At 44.7% G+C, this 19,840-nt stretch overlaps 1 protein-coding gene and 2 long non-coding RNA genes across 3 annotated transcripts in view; 2 read left to right on the top strand and 1 right to left on the bottom strand.

The window, feature by feature from the left end:
- The window catches only part of LOC143009075 (uncharacterized), a 33,137-nt gene extending 27,629 nt beyond the window's left edge, over nt 1–5,508 (top strand). Inside the window, exon 6 of the long non-coding RNA XR_012964659.1 lies at nt 1,860–5,508. This is a non-coding gene — a long non-coding RNA (uncharacterized LOC143009075). The remainder of the gene's footprint in view (nt 1–1,859) is intronic.
- A 3,737-nt stretch (nt 5,509–9,245) lies between these two features.
- insig1 (insulin induced gene 1) lies at nt 9,246–16,499 on the bottom strand. The gene is made up of 7 exons (XM_076161102.1): nt 16,349–16,499; nt 15,135–15,492; nt 14,661–15,002; nt 13,226–13,350; nt 12,905–13,071; nt 12,010–12,109; nt 9,246–10,866 (listed from the first exon to the last, which is right to left on the bottom strand). The coding sequence occupies exons 3-7, from the start codon at nt 14,986–14,988 to the stop codon at nt 10,837–10,839; spliced, it is 750 nt and encodes a 249-aa protein (XP_076017217.1). The 5' UTR covers nt 14,989–15,002; nt 15,135–15,492; nt 16,349–16,499; the 3' UTR covers nt 9,246–10,836.
- A 2,670-nt stretch (nt 16,500–19,169) lies between these two features.
- Nucleotides 19,170–19,840, top strand: part of LOC143009073 (uncharacterized) — a 31,751-nt gene continuing 31,080 nt past the window's right edge. The window contains exon 1 of the long non-coding RNA XR_012964655.1: nt 19,170–19,247. This is a non-coding gene — a long non-coding RNA (uncharacterized LOC143009073). The remainder of the gene's footprint in view (nt 19,248–19,840) is intronic.

Here is a 19,840-nt window from a genome sequence, read left to right as displayed (position 1 = left end):
CACATTCACCATCACAATAAGGGAGCAGAAACACACACAGCAGCGTGCAAACAAGCGCCATTTCCCCTCTAAATTCACATTATTGCAGCAGTTTCCACTCAAATTCAGCTCCAATAAATCGTATTTTTGTCAAGAAATCGGTCCAGAATGCATTTTTAAAGGCGAACTCTGACTCTGATGGCCCTTAAGTAGAACATTAGACCTTAAAAACCGTCATTGGTCATAATTGTGGGTGTATATTCTTTATTTCCGGTTCAGTTTTCTTGATTTCTGTGTTTTGGCGTGTAGGAGACACACATGCAGAGATTCAAGTTGTTAATTATAATATCAGTTTGTTGTGGTCACGTAAGGGTTAAAAGATTCATAAATCCAATATGTCGATTTGCATATTACTATAATATTTATATATATAACTTATGTTTTCCCTTACGTTGAGTAGATGAGCTCAAACTGTTGCTTATTATATTTGTGTCTCGTTGTGTCTCGTGTTGTCTGAATGCTCGCTGTTGTATATTGTTGCGATATTTATTACTCATTTCAGGTCGATTTCTTCAGTATTTAACACATAAATTCAGCCTTAGATTATTGTTTTATACAGGGGAAATGAAAATAGTTAGTTTATAATAGCAGCTCTAATGCTTCTGTGGCCTATTTGGAGACCAGAAGCGGTGGGATTTGTAAATATCTCACTGCAGTATCATATAATATCCACATATATGAGCGTGTTTGTGTTTTCCTGGCAGCCCTTGAATCATCCTGTAGGCGTGTATGGTCTTTAAGTTGCCTCTTGTGAGCTTTAAAGCCTCCAAATCTGTATTTTCCCCTACATTTTGACTATAAACGTTTACGTGAAAGTCCAACAGAAATCCACGCAAAGAGGAACATTTTCTACTCATTTCTGGCGACTCAGGTGTGTGTGTGTGTGTGTGTGTGTGTGTGTGTGTGTGTGTGTGTGTGTGTGTGTGTTACACAAGAGGGACTGAAACGAACACTTTTCATATTCAGGACTTATTAACTGTGATTTGCTCAATTTGGCTCTGACACACAACCTCCAACTACAGCTCACACACACTCACACACTCACACACACACTTACGGCCCACGTCAAACTAACCACTCTGTCATATTAGCTGAGAATATTCTTGTACCCATTTTCCAGCACACACTGTCACCAATCAGCCATTTAACAAGGATTTAGTATTATAAAGTGATCTGTGTGCATAAATGGGTTTGGGATTGTTTTCTATATTTAAGGGAGCAGGAATGATTGATTACTTATAAATGGCGGGTGTAGTATCATGTGTGGTTGTGTGTCTCTAACGCACAGATTCCACGTCACGTCACTGTTACGTTTACGTCGAGGGGTTAATCATCAGATTTTGCATCATGCAGCCTGCAAATTGAAGAGCACAGTCGATTTGTAGCCCCCCCCCCTCTCACTCACACACACTCACACACACACACACACACACACGCACACACACGTAAACACACGCAAACACACATCCTATTATCATAAATGTATTGCATGTAAAGTGTGCACGTGCTCTGTCCTCGAGCACCTATATAACATATTTTTCAATTTTTATTTTATTTTTTTTATTTTATTGCATCTCTTCAGCCTATACATGTACAGTGGTTTCTCTATTCACTTATAGCTCGATACCCCTCTCTCTCTCCAATTCACTCTCTCTCTCTCTCACACACACATAAATACATATACGCATACTACACACACACACACACACACACACACAGATCTCCTGCTACTACGCTCCCCGGCGCGTCCGTCAGTGCGCATGTGCCCTGTCCTTGAGTTCCTGTAACCCGTCCTCCCCTCTCTGTCTCCTCCTTGGTAGGATTGTCTCACACGTCACCGGCGCTCGGCACCGCGGAGCTACTACAAAAGGTGACGCGCAGGAGGAGGATTTTGTGAATGGAGGCCGTGATGTGTGCCAGCTCACAGATCAGAGGGCGGTGGGACCTCTGCAGATGCACCCTGAGACCCCCCCCCCTCCCCCCCCTGCAGATGAATGGGGGTCTCCAGATATCAGCCCTGTCACCGTGCAGGGTCCAGCTTCCTGTGCTTTTCACTGCCTGAAAGACGCGTCTCTCCTGTTTGATGATCCTGTATGATTTTCCCCTTTTTTGTGTCCCGCCTTTGTGGGACATGGAAGCTCTCTGCCCCCCCTCCCCTTCCCCTCCCACCTCCTGTTTTCATCCCGGGTCAGCCGGGAGCACGGCGGACGTGTTTGAGGACAGATTATAGGAGCGAGGCCTAATTACGCACACTGCACTAAAAAGACACAAAGTCACATTAGAGTTTAAAACTTAACCTTTACACGAGGGGAGAGAATTCCACGTGTTGTTGTTTTCCAAGGAATATTCCAGAACTGGGAATGATCCACTGCAAGGAATTCTCTATAAAAATGGGACGCAGCAAGAGGAAACTGACACTTTATTTGTTACGTTTTGCTTCGTCAGCTCTCTTTTATATCCAATTAGACTCAAAAAGTGGGAACCAGTACAAAGCAGCAAACCAGTGAACCGTTATACGCGCCATTCAAACTGGGAAAACTGGGATGCAAATGGAAAAACTGTGATTTAAATGGGAACATTAGGGTCATATGTCTAATTATCTTTATTTTTTTAATTAGTTAATCGCCCTTTAGAGATCTTAACCTCCCAATATATTCGATCGATCACGCATCATCACGCATCCATGACGTCTTTGCTTGTGTTAAATGTTTGCGGACGTGTTTGCAGAGATCCTCTGCTGTTGCCATGCAGACTTTGAAAACATCCCACTCGCCCTTTTTCGCCCTTTTTAAAATAAATCTTAATCCGTCTGATCGCTCTTGCGTGGATAAATCTCGCGTGGAAGCGGTTTGTTCTCAGGGTTTTGTTCGCTTTCCTCCGCGGAGTCTCCAACACTAAACAGGGGCCTGAGCGGAATGAGACGGAGGGTAATTGAACGCAGCAGAGCTCAGACTTGTTTCATGTTAATCAACGAGAAAACGTTTCAATTTATAAACCAGACTCAGGATTTAAAAGAGTTTTAGGATTTGTTTTAGTAATTTCCCATTAAATATAAACTCTCTCAAACACAAAGCAGCTGTTTATTATTTTAAATGTAAAGTTAAATGTAGTCTCCAAACCTTTTTATTGCACTTATCCAATGCAAACTAAGGAGGAAGTGTTGAATATTGATCTGTTTTCCTCTAAAATGGAGAGAATTTACAGTTATATTTCAAAATCTATAAACTGCAGCTATTTATGATAATTTAATTTGGCTTAGTGTAATTTAGGGGGTGGAAAATACACTTACATACAGTGAAAGGCTGATCAATCCCATGGATGATTTGCATTATAAGTACAGGAGGATTTGGGTTTAATTCTCAGTGCCTAAATAAGTTGTAAAATTGTTATTTAAAAAAAAAAAATCAATCAGTTATCGCTTTGAAATTCACACAGACCAGAATTTTAATATCAAAAGACGTTAAAAAACAACAATCTAAACTTAAATTAATAGAGTTTTGGAAGTTTTTGTCAGTTTGATTCCACAGGCTCTTAAACAGTCTTTAGGTTGAGGTGAAGCTGAATCACGTTTCCACCCTAAAGTTCCTTCTTCTACCTGACAAAACGCGTTTAATTGCAGCTTTAAACTCTTTACTGTGGCCGTCACTCAACCCCAAAGTTTCTAAAGCCTCTAAGTTTCCTCTATAAATCTTCTAGAACCTTCTTCTTCGTTGACCCGCTGACAGACACGCACGGTGGCTATTTCCGGAAGGTTCACGGCTTTACATTCTCAGCCCGATACGACAAATAACTACGGTGAGCGGCGGGTTAAGAAGAAGAGGAGGGTAGGCAGGGTGGGGACGAAGATGAAGGTGCGGGGGTCACTTATAATGAATCAAAGCTTCTCATCTCGGTGCGTAAAAGCGCAGCTGCGGCGCGGCACCTGCGTGTACCTGCGCCACGCAACACGGACCCCCGCGCGCTGCAGCGTGACCCCCCTCCCTCTCTCTCTCCCTCCTTTGCTCACCCTGTGCGGGGTTACCCAGGGTGCTTTTCGGGTCTTTGGGGTCACGCGCCCGCATGCCTCGCGCACCTGTCCGCGAGCTCCATGCGTGTTTATGGGGAGGGAAGGAACAAGTGTGTGTGTGAGAGAGAAACAGGTGGATCGCACTTGCTGCAACGTAAACACGGCGCTGCAGGTTCCATCTGCTCTGCGGTGAACTTGTATCGCGTCTCGTTTCCATTTTAAAACGCCGTGTTTCAGATGTTGAAACACATTCGCTTCAAAGAGGTAACAGGGTTTGTAATCGTCACGTTGCTGCACGGCGCATTTAAACTCGCGATAACAGAGGGCGAGATTACGATTCAGATTTAACTTCTTTATCTCCATCTATCTCGTCAGTTTGAAGCTCATTCTGATGGATTATCAGAAAAACGAGAAGCTTTTAAAGTGACTCAGTTACTCCAGGGCTGCCTGATTGTTATGTTTTATTATTATTATTATGATTATGTGTTGGTCTATCTCCTTCTAAATGGAACAAACCATTAGGTGCAGCCTGCTACTTTAATCACAGGTCACGGGGGTCATCAGTCATAGGCGGTCATCTGAGCTCTTCTCCCTGTGTGGCATCGTTGCTTACCTCGCCAAAATAGTGCCGGACTCCCTGAAAGCACCATGTGCTCCGGAGTACCTTTCACCCCTGCGCACCTGAGTTGTTTTTACCCTCAGCAGAGGATATGTAGTGAATTTGTCACTTATCCGCGAGGCTCACGTGCCATTTTAGGAGCAATAACTTTCCCAGATGGATTTAGCTGCCAACTTTACTGGTGCAGCCTCTGTGGGTTACTGATGGAAACTAATTAAAACATGACTAAACGTCCACAAGCACAAGAGGAGATAAGGTCTGCCTCAATATCTGACAGTGTGATAAACATTTGTAAACCAGTTTTTATTCATATTATTGCTGCTTTGATTCAATTTGAACCCTTAGGCTTTGTTCACATGCTATTCTTTCATGGGCTAGACCGTTTCTATGCCAATAGTGTGTGTGTGTGTGTGTGTGTGTGTGTGTGTGTGTGTGTGTGTGAGAGAGAGAGACTGTTTTAATAAGCTGTGTATTTTGTGCATGTTGTTAACTTGCTAATCTTCATACTTTGCCGCCTATTTTGTAATATTTTAATAATTTTGTGTATTTAACTCTCACACTCTTTGGTATCTGTTCATTAGACATGTGGAGACACACACATTATCTGTTAAATTGTCTGTTTAGCTGTAGTTTCTGCTCTGGCGCAGCACAACAGGTGTCAGGATTTTGCGTTTTTTTTGGGAGACTTAACTCAATTTTCTTCAGATTTCATCGCCTGCATGTAGGATTTTGACAAACGGATGTAATTACAGCTTTAGTGCTCCTTGTTTGCATCTTTTAATGCGATCACATGGACGTGCAGTGATGTTCCACACACTATAAAATACATTTCCACACACATATAACATGTTGTTGTCCTGCGCCCTGATTTATTCCCTCGGTTTGGTTTGTTACAGCCCTGGTCGGTTTACAGATTCTGATCTGAGCTTTATGACGTGTTGGCTGTGTTTAATTTACACAGGGAAGGATTTGTTTGGATGGGCTGCATAATGTGCCATCGCCTGAGGTTGGGGCTGTCATTGTGTGATTGCCCTGCCGCTGGAAAACAAGGAATCAACACGAAACGGCACACAAGGCTGAGCACGACGACGGAACTGCTCAGTGTGAGACGTGAACATGTGTTTGTGTATGTTGTTATGCAGATAGTCTGATTTTATACACAGGTGTTTCTCAAAGTGAGGTTCAGGGCCTCTTAGAGGGTCACACAAACCCATCTGAATGTAACCTTGGCATTATTTTTAAGCCAAAATCTCATCATGTTTTGATTCTCCTCTCTCACACTCACACACACACACACACACATAGTTATTTAACCCTACAGGAGCATCATATGCACATATCGGTGACCAATAAGCCCTAACTGCCACTGAATGAGCAAATGAAGAAGGGCTCAGCTCACACACTGACAGGGATACACACAGGGAGGCTGGAGAGCCGCCCGCACTGCCATTTGAATGGGGATCTGAGAGGTAATTTGAGCTAAAATGGAGTCCATTTCTGAGCCACTCACCCTCAGCCCCCCCATGGCACCCAGTGTAATTCATTATTCCTGGCCGGGAACTGGGAGCGGCAATGAGCGAGGGCAGAGGACAGGACTGGACCCAGCTCTGGTGTAATGAAGACTCAGTAGACCTAATCGAGACACACACGCACGCCCGCACACACACACATGCTAAGACTCTCCCTCAAACACACACACACACACACAATCTTTCATTATATATCAGGGGGAGCAGGACATTAATGCCACTGAAGGACCTTTTGGCAGAGAAATAAGAGTGCGCACTGATTTTCTCGGCGCTCAATTCATTTGGTTGACCTTTTCTATCATGCATGCAACTCCGCTGCTCCCTGAAATGTGAGATAAATATTCCACGAATCGTATTTTTCTCACTGTTGAATACATTATTCCTTTAAAAAGAAGTTTTTATGTGGCTATAAGAGACATTATGAAGGAGCTTAAGCAGGAATGAGGCTTTGTTTTCCATCGCGTTTATACAATCTTTGCATACATGAACAAACAAATCAAGTAAACACACTTAGTATTGTTATTATGTGGTGTTTTATTATCTCATTCGATCTAATCTCCTTATTTTCTTCTCATTAAGCATCTGCATGGTCAAATCAGGCCCTGTGAGGCGGTGTAGTTTCCTGTCCCGCCACTAGGGGTCCACAGATGTCACAGTTATAATGTCCACACAGGCTGAGAGGATAAACACTGTCATCTGCTGGTAACAGAAACCATCACCGCCGAGCAGACAGCACCACCTCTGCAATCTGCTGCTAATGCTGCCTGATTCACTCTCCACTCTTCCCATCTTCATCTTCTTCACTCCTCCGCCACTTTCAGTCCCGGAGCACAAATGTGAAGCTGCGTAGGCCCGCATTTCACTTTGCAACATCAAAACAAGTAGTTTAGATTCAAGTCGATCCCCGGCCGGAAGGACCGAATGATCAGTTTAGAGTGGGAGGAAGAATCAAAGCGAACATTTGTGGAGATGTGAGTGTGTGTGTGTGTGTGTGTGTGTGTATAACATCGCCTGAGAGACTTCGTGGCGACGCAGCAGAAGACATAATCTGTCAAATCCAGACAATTCTTCTGCTAAATGGATCAACAATGAATCAATTATTTCTAGAGCTTTCCACATGCTTGATTTGTCAAAATGTCAGATTGAAGTGTGAGATAAAAACGCAGCGACCACTTTATTAGGTACACCTGTATTCCAATATAACAGCTTTGAATTGTGTTGTATTGTGTTGTAAAGGTGTTTCTAATATTCTGGCCGCCTCGTGTGTGTGTCAAAATATTAGAAACACCTTTCAACACATAAAGGAAAGCTGATTGGATCGGATGTCTGGGTGAATCTAATTAAGTGGACACTGTGTGAATATTCACTAAATTAAGCACGTTTGTGTATTGTCTATTGATAAGTGATTGATTGACTGATGTGTGCTTAACTCAAGTTTCGGCGTTTCGATTTGAGGCACAATAAGAGAAATTTCAAAGGAATAATCAAAGCTCTATAGAGGGCAGAAGTCAATAGAGCTGATTTGGCCAGACTCGCCCAGAGGAGGGAGGGAGAGAGAGAGAGAGAGAGAGAGAGAGAGAGAGAGAGAGAGAGAGAGAGAGAGAGAGAGAGAGAGAGAGAGAGAGAGAGAGAGAGAGAGAGAGAGAGAGAGAGAGAGAGAGAGAGAGAGAGAGAGAGAGAGAGAGAGAGAGAGAGAGAGAGAGAGAGAGAGAGAGAGAGAGAGATCTCTGGCAACAGGGAGGCGCTCTAATGGAGTCTTTCAGTTTGCCATGGCTGGAAATGAAAGGAGGTTGAAGTCTGGCCAATTATTCTGCAGGAGGAGCGAGGGGGAGACGCAAAGACAGGGAGCGGAGTGGCGTGTGGCGCTGGATCACTGCCCTGTCACGGAGACGAAGGGGATGGAAAACCATACATAGATAGATGGATGGATAGATGGATAGAAGAGGGGGGGATACACAGACATTGGCCCCTCTCCCAGAAATGTCCCCCAGTGCAAAAGGTTAACTGTCAGTCCCCCGCTAGGTATAAATAGAAGTCTGCTCCAGAAAGACGTGTAAGCAGAGGGGAAGAGAGACGGAGCAGGGACGGGCAGGGGAGGGGGGGCGGGGGGGCAGTTCCTCATGATCCCTATGAAACACAGGGGATGAGAGGGGAGTGTGTGTGTGTGCGTGCTGAGGTTTAGGGGGAGGGACACCCGCAGACCTGGAGTAAGGGGAAGAAGCAGCCAAAGACATTATAATGGCCCCCCGAGACTGACAGGGACGGCGAGACAAAAGGAGCGTCCTCGCCTATTCAGAGCAGCCGTGACAAGCAGACACAACAAACGCCGTCGTCATCGGCAGCAGCACCCCGGAAAGCCCCAGGAACCTCGGGGATTGAGCCGCCCGTGCATTTGACATCCAAATAAATAGCAAGGGCCCTTTTGTTTTCACTCAATCTGCTCAAGTCGAGCAATTAGGCATCTGCTTTGTAAGCGTAATTAAGAGACGAATAAAGGGATCTAACAGAGGTTTGTGTCTCTGCGAGGGAAGATAAGGAGGTGCAGGACCTGATATCAGCCCTTTGCAGCATCCGTATGTCCCTTCTCCCCCCCCTTGTCCTTCTCCTCTCAGGCCATATGAGGTTAACGATCACTCCCTCGTGTTCTGGGTCCGGCACCATCCCAGCAGGACCAGTCATCCTGATTCGATGACCCGAACCACCTCAGCTGACCAAGATCTTCCCTTCCTCTCCGAGCTCCATCCAGTCACCAACCACATCTCACGAACGTCCTGGAGATCCACCTGCAAATCAGGAGCTTCACCTTCACATAAAGGTGAGACAATCAAGAGACACACGTGCGTCCTTATCAGGTCTTTTTTTTTTTATTTCTCACTTAAATCCAAAGTAGCAAAATTGATACATAGCTGAAATATCAGAGACACAAACTCTAAACATTGAAACAAAAAGGTGCTTCACCACCTCAAAAATAAAGCTTCCTCTTCAGTTTTGCACACCTGAATGTAAGCAGATTCACCAGCAGGCGGCGCTCCGGCCCCAGTGTGATCCGTCGGAAAGAAAGAGCATTAAAAAAATAAATCAGGTTTCCTTCTATAATGCTACTAAATGAGATCTTACAACAGTTTGACACAAAGTGTTTCTCATGATGTCATTGGTATCGAGTCCACGCCGACTCTGACTCGCTCGCAAAAAAACAAAGATGTTATTGCTTTGTTTTAAAGTATCCACACTGCATAAACTTACAAGTTATACTGTATATATTTAAGCCATCGTCAGAAATAATAAATAAGAAAAGAATCGGCTCATGTTTATGCTGATTGCACTTAAATCCTCTAGACCCCCACACGCTAACTAACACACTGTAGGTCTAGCAGGGTAATACCTGTCTGATTACATAGGCAAGCCATTATACATACAAGCAAGAATGTCATTATGTTTGTACAAATGGTCAAACTAAACTGTTATAGTGACAAAAGCACTACATTCTATAATACAACAGGCAATCACAGATTGCAAATCTTCAAAGTGAAGTAATAATGTCCCCTCCCTCCCCCTCCCCCTCCCCCTCCTTCAGCCCGCTGCACGCTCCCACGCCAGCGTTACCAGTTTACAGACAAAAGTCAAAGTGGGAAATCATTAGACATGGGAATCTAATGGGAATCACGGGGGCCGCAGTGGAACTCAATCTTTGGTTGAACGCTCGGTACGTTGACATGCACGCAATACTGCTGCTAAAGATACAGTACGGGATTTTGTTTGCAGTTTTTTTTGGACGATCCATAAATTGAGGTGCTGTGTGAGAAAAACATCACATCTCTGTCCTGCTTCCAACTGAGACAATATGAAATGGGAAAACCAGGAAGGGAATGGATTTGAGGTGCATGTAAACGTAGCGAGGAACCACAGACGCTTGGCCGAGTCCTATTATATTTCTGGTACATTCTGTCAAAACCTTGGTGTCTTTCTTTAAAGTCTAAACACACTGAGCAGCTGGCTGGTGGTGATGTGGTGATACAATCATCAGATGCAGACTAAACACACTGCAGGGGAGGAGCACGTCTCATACTCTCCCTGTGTATCCATACTACATATTGGTACTTGGCACTCCTCTGGCCATTTCCTGTCTCCATTCTATTCTTCAGAAAACTAAATATATCCTCCAGGATGTTCAGTATACTTTTTTTTAAATCATACACATATTTGGTTTGGGGGGTAATTCAAAATAAATACTCGATTTGGTTTACCTGGGAACATACAGTACGTTTCTCTGAGGGAGTGAACATGTGTGTGAACATGTGTGTGAACACTCCTGCAACATTTCCCTTTATCATCATAGAATATTCAGGTTAAAAACAAACCAAAACACACACACATCCTAAATCCACCTACGCGCTCTTCAGATATAAAAATTTGTGAAATAAAAATAGAAGAGAAGGAGAACACACACACACACGCTGTCCTTGTGCGAGGGAGTTCTTCCTGCTAATGGAGCACGACAGAGTTGGGAGGGATGAGTCGTTTGGCCGTGAGGAGGTGAAGACAATGTGTGGCACGTTAAATTGAGTCTTTTTTCTCTCGCCTTGCCTTCTTCTCGTTCTGTGAACTTCTGTGTCCGCGTTTCCTCTCCGCAGCAGCAGCAGCAGTCAGTCGTTGTGGGGTTTCTCCACGCCGCCCTGAGGGAAGATGGAACAAACCAACGTCAGAGTCTGTCATCACAAAGCTCATCTGTCCTGCTAGTATAGAGAGATTGTCTGATAGAGTGCTGAGTCCCTGTACACTTAGTGACTGATATCTACATCAGTGCTGACACCTTCACACAGACCAGTCAATAGATTATTTAGATCCTTTTCCAATTCAAAACCGGAGCTAATAAGTATAAATAAAACGCTAATCTGTGAGGCTGGAGCTGCCAAACTGTTTTTTTTTGGCTTGAACCCAAAACAGAATACAAAAAGCCACTCAGTCTTCTGCTCCTGATCCCTCACACACACACACACTGCAGTGAAAAGGGCGCGAGAGAGTGAGCGAGAGAGAGCGCGGAGAAGGACGACACAAGTAGCGACTCGTGCCAACATTCCAGTCCTCGTCGCAAACAAAAACAACGAGGAGGCAAATGACCCTCCGGTCAGCCGAGTCCTGACTGGCTTGGCGTCGGGGGGGCCGCGACTGAGAGAAACAACCGACGCTTAATCTGCTTTCACGCTTTCGCTGAGTCAAACTGAGGGAGTGACGGGATTCTTACTTTACAGACAGAATGAGGTGAAGCTTCTGGGCAGAGGCTTAATGAAGACATTAAAGCCGCGACGTGATGGGATAATTATGGCGGGGGGGAGGAGCTTCAAAGTGCTTTGCAGCAATCGGAGAGCTTTGAATGCCTTTTGGACGCAGTTCAGCAGATGCCGGTATACCTGCAGTGATACTTTGAGCTGATATTAAGCGCCAAACTTCTCCGAATACAAGCGACACATTAGATAATGGGAGTGTGCGGAGCTGACTGAGTATTTGGCCGTTTACATGAGAAATGTTGAGCTAAATATTAGACTTTAGTCCTAAACTCAAATATCTGGGCTTCAGAATATTCGGCTACATTGCATAAGATTTTCAGATTTATTTTGTCAGTTTTCTTTGTCACATTTAAACCTGCAGACTGAGCTTCCTGTCAGAGCAGAGTGACCCACTTATCGCTTTCTCATCCACAGTTACGAGGAAGAGTGAAGGCGACATCGTCAACTCCACTAAGGCCGACTGAGGACTGATTTTCACCCTAAAGAAAATATCCCTGACAGTAAGTTAGATGGGTTGAAATCAGACGTTACCATGGCGAGCTGGCGTCCGATGTTTCCCACGGTCACCCCGCCTGAGAAGAATATGCACGGCAGCCAGGAGCGGACGTACAGGAAGTCTGGAGACGTGTACCTGAAGAACGACAACAAAAACAGACATGATGTTACCTTACGATCATTAATCTGGGCAAAGCATGAGATAATCACAAGCCTCAAAGTTGGAGCCTTTTTAAGCGTTCCAACTTTGCTGGAGGGCATCAACTGAAAACCAGGTTCACCTCATTGTTATGCAATAATGATCACAATATCAATCACTTAACAGCCTTAAACTAACCCGATCCTACACAGAGATAAAGCAGCTTGAAGAAGAAAAGGCAGCACTGGTGGTTCAGTACTAACTAAAATACAATCTGTCAGGCTGGAAAATGTAATTATCTCAGTTCGATCTTCCCGCTTCTTTCCCTCCTTTCAAAGTCGGCATCCACTGCTTACCGGCCTTTGAACCTGAGCTCATAACGCGAGCGGCTGTCCCTCCTCTCAGCTGTGTGTTTTTGATGATCTACCATTAAGGCTAGTGGGAGGGCAGAGTAATTGGCCTCCCAGAGATCCGAGGCTCCCAACTAGGGGGGAAAATGTAAGCGCCTACTTCAAGTGTTATCTGCCATGTCGGGTTTTGTTTTATGGAATCGGAATCATTCCAGATATTCACCCACAAAGGGGAGGCGGTTTTGATCTCACAGCTGCATAACAACAAACAAAGTCTTCATTCAGAGCACGAGTGTAATTTGAAACCAGAATGTAAACGACGACAAACCGGCAATCAGTGTTACAACACGCTCAGTCACCGAGTTTTGTTTCCTCAAATGTCAAAACCTGGACACTCCCTGTTCCGCATTGACTCTGTTATTACAGATTGCTGCAGACTTACTGGTAGACGCCGTTGTAGACTAGCAGCTGAGTGATCACCGTGGCCAAGAAGGCTGTAGTGATGCCCAGGCCGAAGCCACTTCTGGACCGGTCGAAGGTCCACCACAAACCCAGAGACAAGGCGGCCAGCGTGAGAGAGAGCTGCACGTTGTTGTCAAAGTCGAGTTTCTGTCGCGGAGGAGTTAAGGGAAAAGTCAAACAGAACAAGACGGGTTCTTAATCAAATATTTGAGAGACCTGTAACTGTGAATCAGCCTGTGCCAGGTTAAATTAAAAGCACATCACTATTCCTAAGTCCACTACGGAGTTTGTGAAAGGATACAGCGCTGGCGTGGTTGATGCCGACGAAAACGGCGATGCATCTCATGACGCTGGCCCACTCCCTCTTGAACTTGTGCGGCTCGCCCAGGTGGCTGTCGATGCAGGGATACAGCAGACCCACCACGGCTGCACAAGGGGGGAAAAGAAGGACATGATTATACTCCGGATCAGCAGAAACTCTGGAAAAATGCCAGGTTGCACATCCTGCTGTGGAGTGGCAGCGTGGGATTAAAAGCACATGAACACCAGTTTCCATATTTAGTGTCTAATTTGCATTGGATGAAAAAAAGAAAGAAATATGGACTTGAAAGTAAAAATTATGTAATCCAACTTCAGTTTCGGACTTGTTTTTACTGAGTCAGGTTGAAGGAACAAATGAAAGGAATGAGCAAAGAACACAGGGAAGGATGAAGTCAAAACCTGAGAGAGCAAGGGGCCTGAAGTTATGCAACGAATGAAGGAAAGGAACATTAATGAGGAAGGAGGCGAGGAGCAGGGAGGAAGTAGGAAGAAGGATGTGTTGAGAAGACGAGAAGTGATCACTTTGTTTCATCCTGAATGTAGAATCAAAGCCTGTAAAGTAACTTCAAACTACAGCCTCTAGATATTTGAAGTAAACTGTGTATTGTTGTTACACTTCTCAGTGAAGGAACAAAGGAGGATCTAAACTACTGTATCTAAGCACAATACTCGAGTTAATTAGTCACTTAACGCACATAAACGGAGTGTTTTGTGAGTTATTACGTGACAAGGTGATTATTGTTAAGACTTTAAGTACCACGAGACACTTCAAAGTACCACGAGGAACTACAAAGGAAGAAAACGAGCAGCCGTTCCTTCACTTTCGTTTACTTGCTAAGGAGGAGCCGACATGGGCGCGTTTCTTTCTTCCTCCCACTTCCTGGTTGCTGACCACAAAGCCCCGCCCCCTCAGCTCACCCGTTATGAAATAAACCAATGGGCGAGCGGCTCCTTTTCCGTGTCGTGTGTCGCAACCAATGAGCAGCCGCGAATCATTACCATATGTCTTAATGTGTTTTCTTTTCCTCAGAATGTGATGCCAGCGTTATTAAAGCCTGGAATAATCTTACATAATCATAACATAAACACACCTGACATATGATTTATGACACATGACTGATAGATGTGTGACTCACTCAGAATGAAACATTTACAGAATAACATCCGGCTGCTCAAACTTACACAACAACACTAAATTAATGGTCCATATTTCAATACAATCAACTATTACGTTTTGCTAGGTTTACTTTCAACTATGTCTATATATAAAACACACAGACAGCACTAACCCCTCCCCTCCCTGCATTCTTTGTCCCAAACTTAGCAGCAAACTCCGGATAACCCCGGGTCAAGCTGCTCCCGGAACCGAAGCTCGTCTATCTGCGGCATTCTAACCCGTATCCCCGTCCACTCACCGGCTCCGGTTCCGCAGCACGGCGGGATCCACCAGGCAGAGGAGAACAAAGTTGCCATCACCTCCTCGGGGAACAAGGTGACGTTCCTTTGTATCTGCAGCAAGTTGAGCACCAAGGCGAGGAAGACTCCGACCGTGAAGAGGACCAGACCCCGGCGGATCAGGTTGGCGGCCCGGCCGCGGTGCATGGAGCAGTACGCGTTGCTGATCACCGATGTGATGATGGTCATCATTTCTTCGGCTTTAGATGCCACCCAGTTCGCCCCAGATGGTGAATGTTCAGTCGGTGCGCAGGAGCAGGTCCAGCAGTGGTCCTCTAGTCTGGGCATTTGGCACTTCAGAGCTAAAGGACACACACAAACGATGCATTAAACACACACATACATGCAGCTTTAGAGAGAGCAGGAGATAGAGAGAGATACAGCTCTGCACGACGAACAGATAAACCCAGAAACGTGTGTGCTGGGATCTTTACCTCGCTCTCCAGACGCGTTCGGTGTCTGGTCCACAGAGAATCCTTCACTCCTGCTGAAGAAACCCGGGGACGCTGCTGTTGTCTTTCCTTGTTGTTATCACGTTTGTCTCGCTCACATCATCACACACACGGAGAGGGGGAGAGATAGAGAGAGAGAGAGAGAGAGAGAGACACTAACTCGAGCCTGGCTGTCCACACCAGAGACGAGAGGTTCCCAATGCAGAAAACAATCACAGCTGTGTCGGGTGAGACGCGGCAGCCAATCAGAACGCGGCGGATGATATGACGTAGTAGCGCCACCCCAGCCACCCCTCCGGTCCGGCAGACTCACACGCACAACACGCCACGCTGAGCTGGACTGGAAGTGGGGTAGGTGTGGGGGAGAGAAGGAGAAGGAGAACAAAGTGGGTGTCAAGTGACAGAAAAACACGCGAAGTGGGGAAGAGCTGCGGTCATTCTGGCAAGGATTTCATAACAAGGTCTCAGCGGGATAGAAGAAGAAGCTGGAAAATAGGGATAGCATGGTGAAAATGACTTCAAACACACTCGAATCACTACTGAGACCCACATATTAGAGCCAGGAGAGACTATTATAAGCTTATATTCATGTTGAAGTGAAAATATTTAGCAAAATAATGATTTTTCAGGTCATTTTTGTTTGATTTACACGTTAAAAAAGCCTCATAAATCACAAATTTGGTCACATACAGTAAATCAGAATGTTTTGCCTATGACACGTCACCCTCAGATGCCTGCATTGTTACCACGAACCAGCTGAGAGGATGTGGAAGAGATAAACATGCATACATACAGAGACCTGCGTGCAAATGTAGGATTGCGGCTATGCAAGCTGTAATAAAATGTAAACAAATCGTCTGCTTCTCCAAACAGAGCTGTGTTAGGCAGTAACACCCTGTGAACTCTATTTACTTTGGGTACTATCTTTGTATTTGTATCTAAACTAAACTTTTAACTTGCATGCAGAGGAGCTTTTCTGTGTGTAAAGATCCACGCAAGGGCCTCAGTGACCATAAAAGCAAAACACCTTAACTATTGAAGAAGTTTATCTAATGTTGCAAGGCGATCTTACAGTGTAAACACCATAAACTAGTCAAATAGAGTGAGATCAGCACTATAATCCACACATGTGACATTCTGTGGCTCCCTGCTGGAATAGTACAGGCTTTTACATGTTTTTATGCTAAAACACTTACGCTCAAATTCTGCAGGATAAGCGCTGCAACTTCCTCCAAAAGTTGCAAAGTTGCAGGCCAGCACAGCAGAGCTACACTCCTCACACTCCTAAATTCCAATCCCCTGAACCGGTTCCTTTATATACTCAGGCATGTTGGGGGAAAATGGGGTTAGTGGCACAACATGTTGTGTTTTTTTGCACATTGGCTGAACTGTAGCTCAGGTTAGGGGAGGTGTGTCTTGCAGGGGAGGAGTGTGTAGGGTGCAAGTAGGGCCCCTGCATGTCAGTCAGAGATAAAGCAAATGGAAAGGTTCAGTGCCCGGATGACAGACAGTTTCAAGGACTAACAACAACGTGGAAATGTGTTTTGCAAGAAGCTGTGTGACCCTAGCTGCCTGTTCACCCCCGCCGTATGATAAGAGAGCTGCACCTACTGTATAGCTGACATGTAAAAACACACGTAAGCGCGTGTTGTGACTGTGGACATACGCTTGCATAACACACTCCAGACTGAATCGAAGATCAGATTGAAGCCGAGCACAAAGCACTTTGCGTTTTAGCAAGGTGAAAGTGAGATGAACACAAATGTACAACTGAGATTGACCCAAAAAGTTCAGAATAAGATGGATTTACTTGCTATACTGCCACTTTGTTAGGAAAGTAACACAGTGGGTAAATCGTCCTTTAGTCCCCATGCAAATTGGTTCACGAAATCAAACGATGTTCATGACCCGGAGCGAATCTGGCACACAAAAACAAGAGAGATCAGATATCATTGCTTTTCAATTAACTTTAATTAAAATCACTTTTTTTGGAGTAATTAATGTGTCATGGGCGTCTCAGGGTATTGTATTCATTGTGTTGTTTTATTGAGGTGGTTTGGATATGCAGAGGAGGAACTGAAGGCGCCATGTGGGGATTGATTTTTGGTCGTCATCCAGTGTTCAGCTTCAAAGCTTTAAAACAGACCGGGGTTTATCTCCTTTGTACGGCTGATTTGTCGTGCCACGCCGAGACAAACAATACCCCAATTACCGAGGGCGATATTAATTAACACAAAGTCAATAACTGTATTTATGAAAGTAGATGTGGCAACACACCAGTGACTTTTCTGTGTGTTCAAACGCTGAGCCGAAGCTGCTCTGCTATTCACAGGAGATCAGTCACTTACCAGTCATTTGAAAGTTAATGTGTGCCCTATCAAAACTGCTTTAGAATGCATCTCCTGCATGTTAGTGACACATAAGTCACTGTATAAATGTTTTTAAACTGGCACCATTCCTCAATCCTGCCATGAAAACTGAATGGTAAATATAAATGTCATCGCTGTACTTCTTCGGAGCTCTTTTCCTATTTCTTTTCGCCAAATATGTCGGGCGTGAAAGCATATTGAGGGTTGAAAATGTCACATTTGTCCCCTCATTCCATCTGTGAATGTCTGCCGTTGTGCCAATGTTGTGTGTGTGTGTCTTACAGGATAAGAAGTGTGTCAAAAGCAAGGTTCCTCTGCTTCTTCCTCCTCCATTCTGGTCCCCGCGGCTCATTCGTGACCCTTTCATAAACGCGCTGTCGTGGCTCTCAAACCAACAATTCAGACGCATTCACGGCGCGGCGACCAGCACAAAACACCATTAGATTTGCTCAATCCTGACTTTCAGCTCGGCCATGTGTTTAACCCTGATAAATCGCCAGAGCCTCACAGTTTGACAAAAGCGAAAGGAGGTCAAAGAGGGAAGGGTGCACCTACAGGGAGCTCCCAGAGGCCCCCAACTACTACTCCATTCCAGTAATCCAACAATAATATTCTTTTCTGCCTCAGGACAAAATGAATATGTTGAAGGCTCGACTCTCCAAGTGTGTGTATGTTCCCCAAATGAATAAGTTTCTCTCTATGTAATTCTTGCCAATCCATGTGCCTGAGGATAAAAGCCTACAGCAGAGAGAGAGAGAGTGAGTGTGTGTGTGTGTCTGTGTGTGTCTGAGGGGGTGAATGTGTGTCAGTGTCTTTCTGTTTGAGGGTGTACGTGTGTGTTAATCTATGAATGGCCACACATTGCGAAACATTGTGTATGGTTGAGTATGGGTGAGCTGAGACGCTTCACACACAAGCTATCACTATTGAAACAATCAGAATATATGAGAAATCAATATTATAAATGTTTAAAACCTGTTCAGGCAGCAATGTTAAATCCTGCCTGTATATTCTTTGCTTGTTTCTCATGCTTGTAACTCTTTATAAACACATCACAGAAACAGAAAGTAAGACACCCTCACCATGAGATTCCATGGGTTGAATCACAAAAACTATCATTATAAATGAATGCAGGTAAAAACCCACACGGTTTTTCAATGAACAATGACATTGGTGTCCTTTTACATCAATAACCTTCCGCAGGAGTCACATTTCACCATAGAAACAATGTATTTGTCCTCGAATGCTCCTGTCTGACTCTGTACCAAATGTGAGCCATGTAAGGCCATGGGGAAGCTACACAAGCACTTGGCACTTTTCTTTGTGGTGAATGCTGTTCAAGAAGGCTAAAATTAGTTTTATAAGTCATTAAATTACCGAAACAAAGCTCTAAACCTTCTATTATAACTTCCTTTTTACGGCAGAACTGTCTCTGCTCTGTGACCTACTTTACTCAGGCTGCACAGGCCGACTGAAACGCTGCCTGATGTCATATCACCTGGAAACAAGGTCCAATTGGACAACCAAGATGTCAATCGAGAGCTTAGAAGCTCTACTATTGGATGAAACCACCGTCGATCAATGTAGGCGGGACAGAGTAATGTTAACTCAAGGTGATTGGTTGGTTTTTCGGCTGTTAGAAGCCATTGCTATTGGCGGCCATTACATGGTGGAACCTCCAGCCTGCTGTGGGTCTTCACAGGACATTACAAGCTTCAAAATGACGGTTAGTTTGCAAATGTATTCCATATTTTGGCAGTGTTATGGTTATAATGTTTAAATGCTGCTGTTGGCTGTTGTTGTTGTTGTTGTTGTTGTGCCTGGGCAGCTACTGTGTCATTGTCTGATGCTAAACGCTATGTAGCCTGCTTGGCTAACTATGTTGCTGCTTGGAAATATAATGTTCAAAAACTTTCTTTATAGGTTCTTTTCAACAGAACCACACAGGTAGAAGCTTGTTGTGTGTGTTTGTAGCATTGTTCTGCTCGTTCTGAGAGAAACCCCTGTAAGGAGGCAGTAGCCCAGTGGGAAGAGCTTCCGCTTGGGAACTGGAGGGTGGTTGGTTCGAGCCCCTGCCGAGGTGCCCCTGAGCAAGACACCGAACCCTCAATTGCTCCCCCCTCTGCGAAGGGTGGTAATGTAATGTAAGTCGCTTTGGATAAAAGCGTCTGCCAAAATAACCGTAATGTAATGTAATTGTTTCCATGTGGATAATTTAGCATTATTGATCCGATTGTGGGGATTGACACTGATTTGGGGGCAGGACTGACTAAAAAGGGGCGGGGCCTATATTAAGAGAGTTACAATAATTTTTCTTTC

Source organism: Genypterus blacodes, unplaced genomic scaffold (genome assembly GCF_046128005.1).
Source record: "Genypterus blacodes isolate CSIRO-AG114 ecotype Tasmania unplaced genomic scaffold, CSIRO-AGI_Gbla_v1 ptg000110l_1, whole genome shotgun sequence".
Classification (NCBI taxonomy): Eukaryota; Metazoa; Chordata; class Actinopteri; order Ophidiiformes; family Ophidiidae; genus Genypterus; species Genypterus blacodes.
The sequence above is the reverse complement of the archived record's forward strand: the minus strand, read 5'-3'. Positions and strand labels throughout refer to the sequence as shown.

Excerpts from the sequence above, each read along its gene's own strand:
- insig1 (XM_076161102.1), bottom strand. The coding sequence starts at position 14,988 with ATGCCCAGACTAGAGGACCACTGCTGGACCTGCTCCTGCGCACCGACT. Across the intron at positions 13,351-14,660 it reads GTGCTGCGGAACCGGAGCCG|CCGTGGTGGGTCTGCTGTAT; the intron begins GTGAGTGGACGG and ends CCCCTTGTGCAG. Across the intron at positions 13,072-13,225 it reads GCATCAACCACGCCAGCGCT|AAACTCGACTTTGACAACAA; the intron begins GTATCCTTTCAC and ends CCTCCGCGACAG.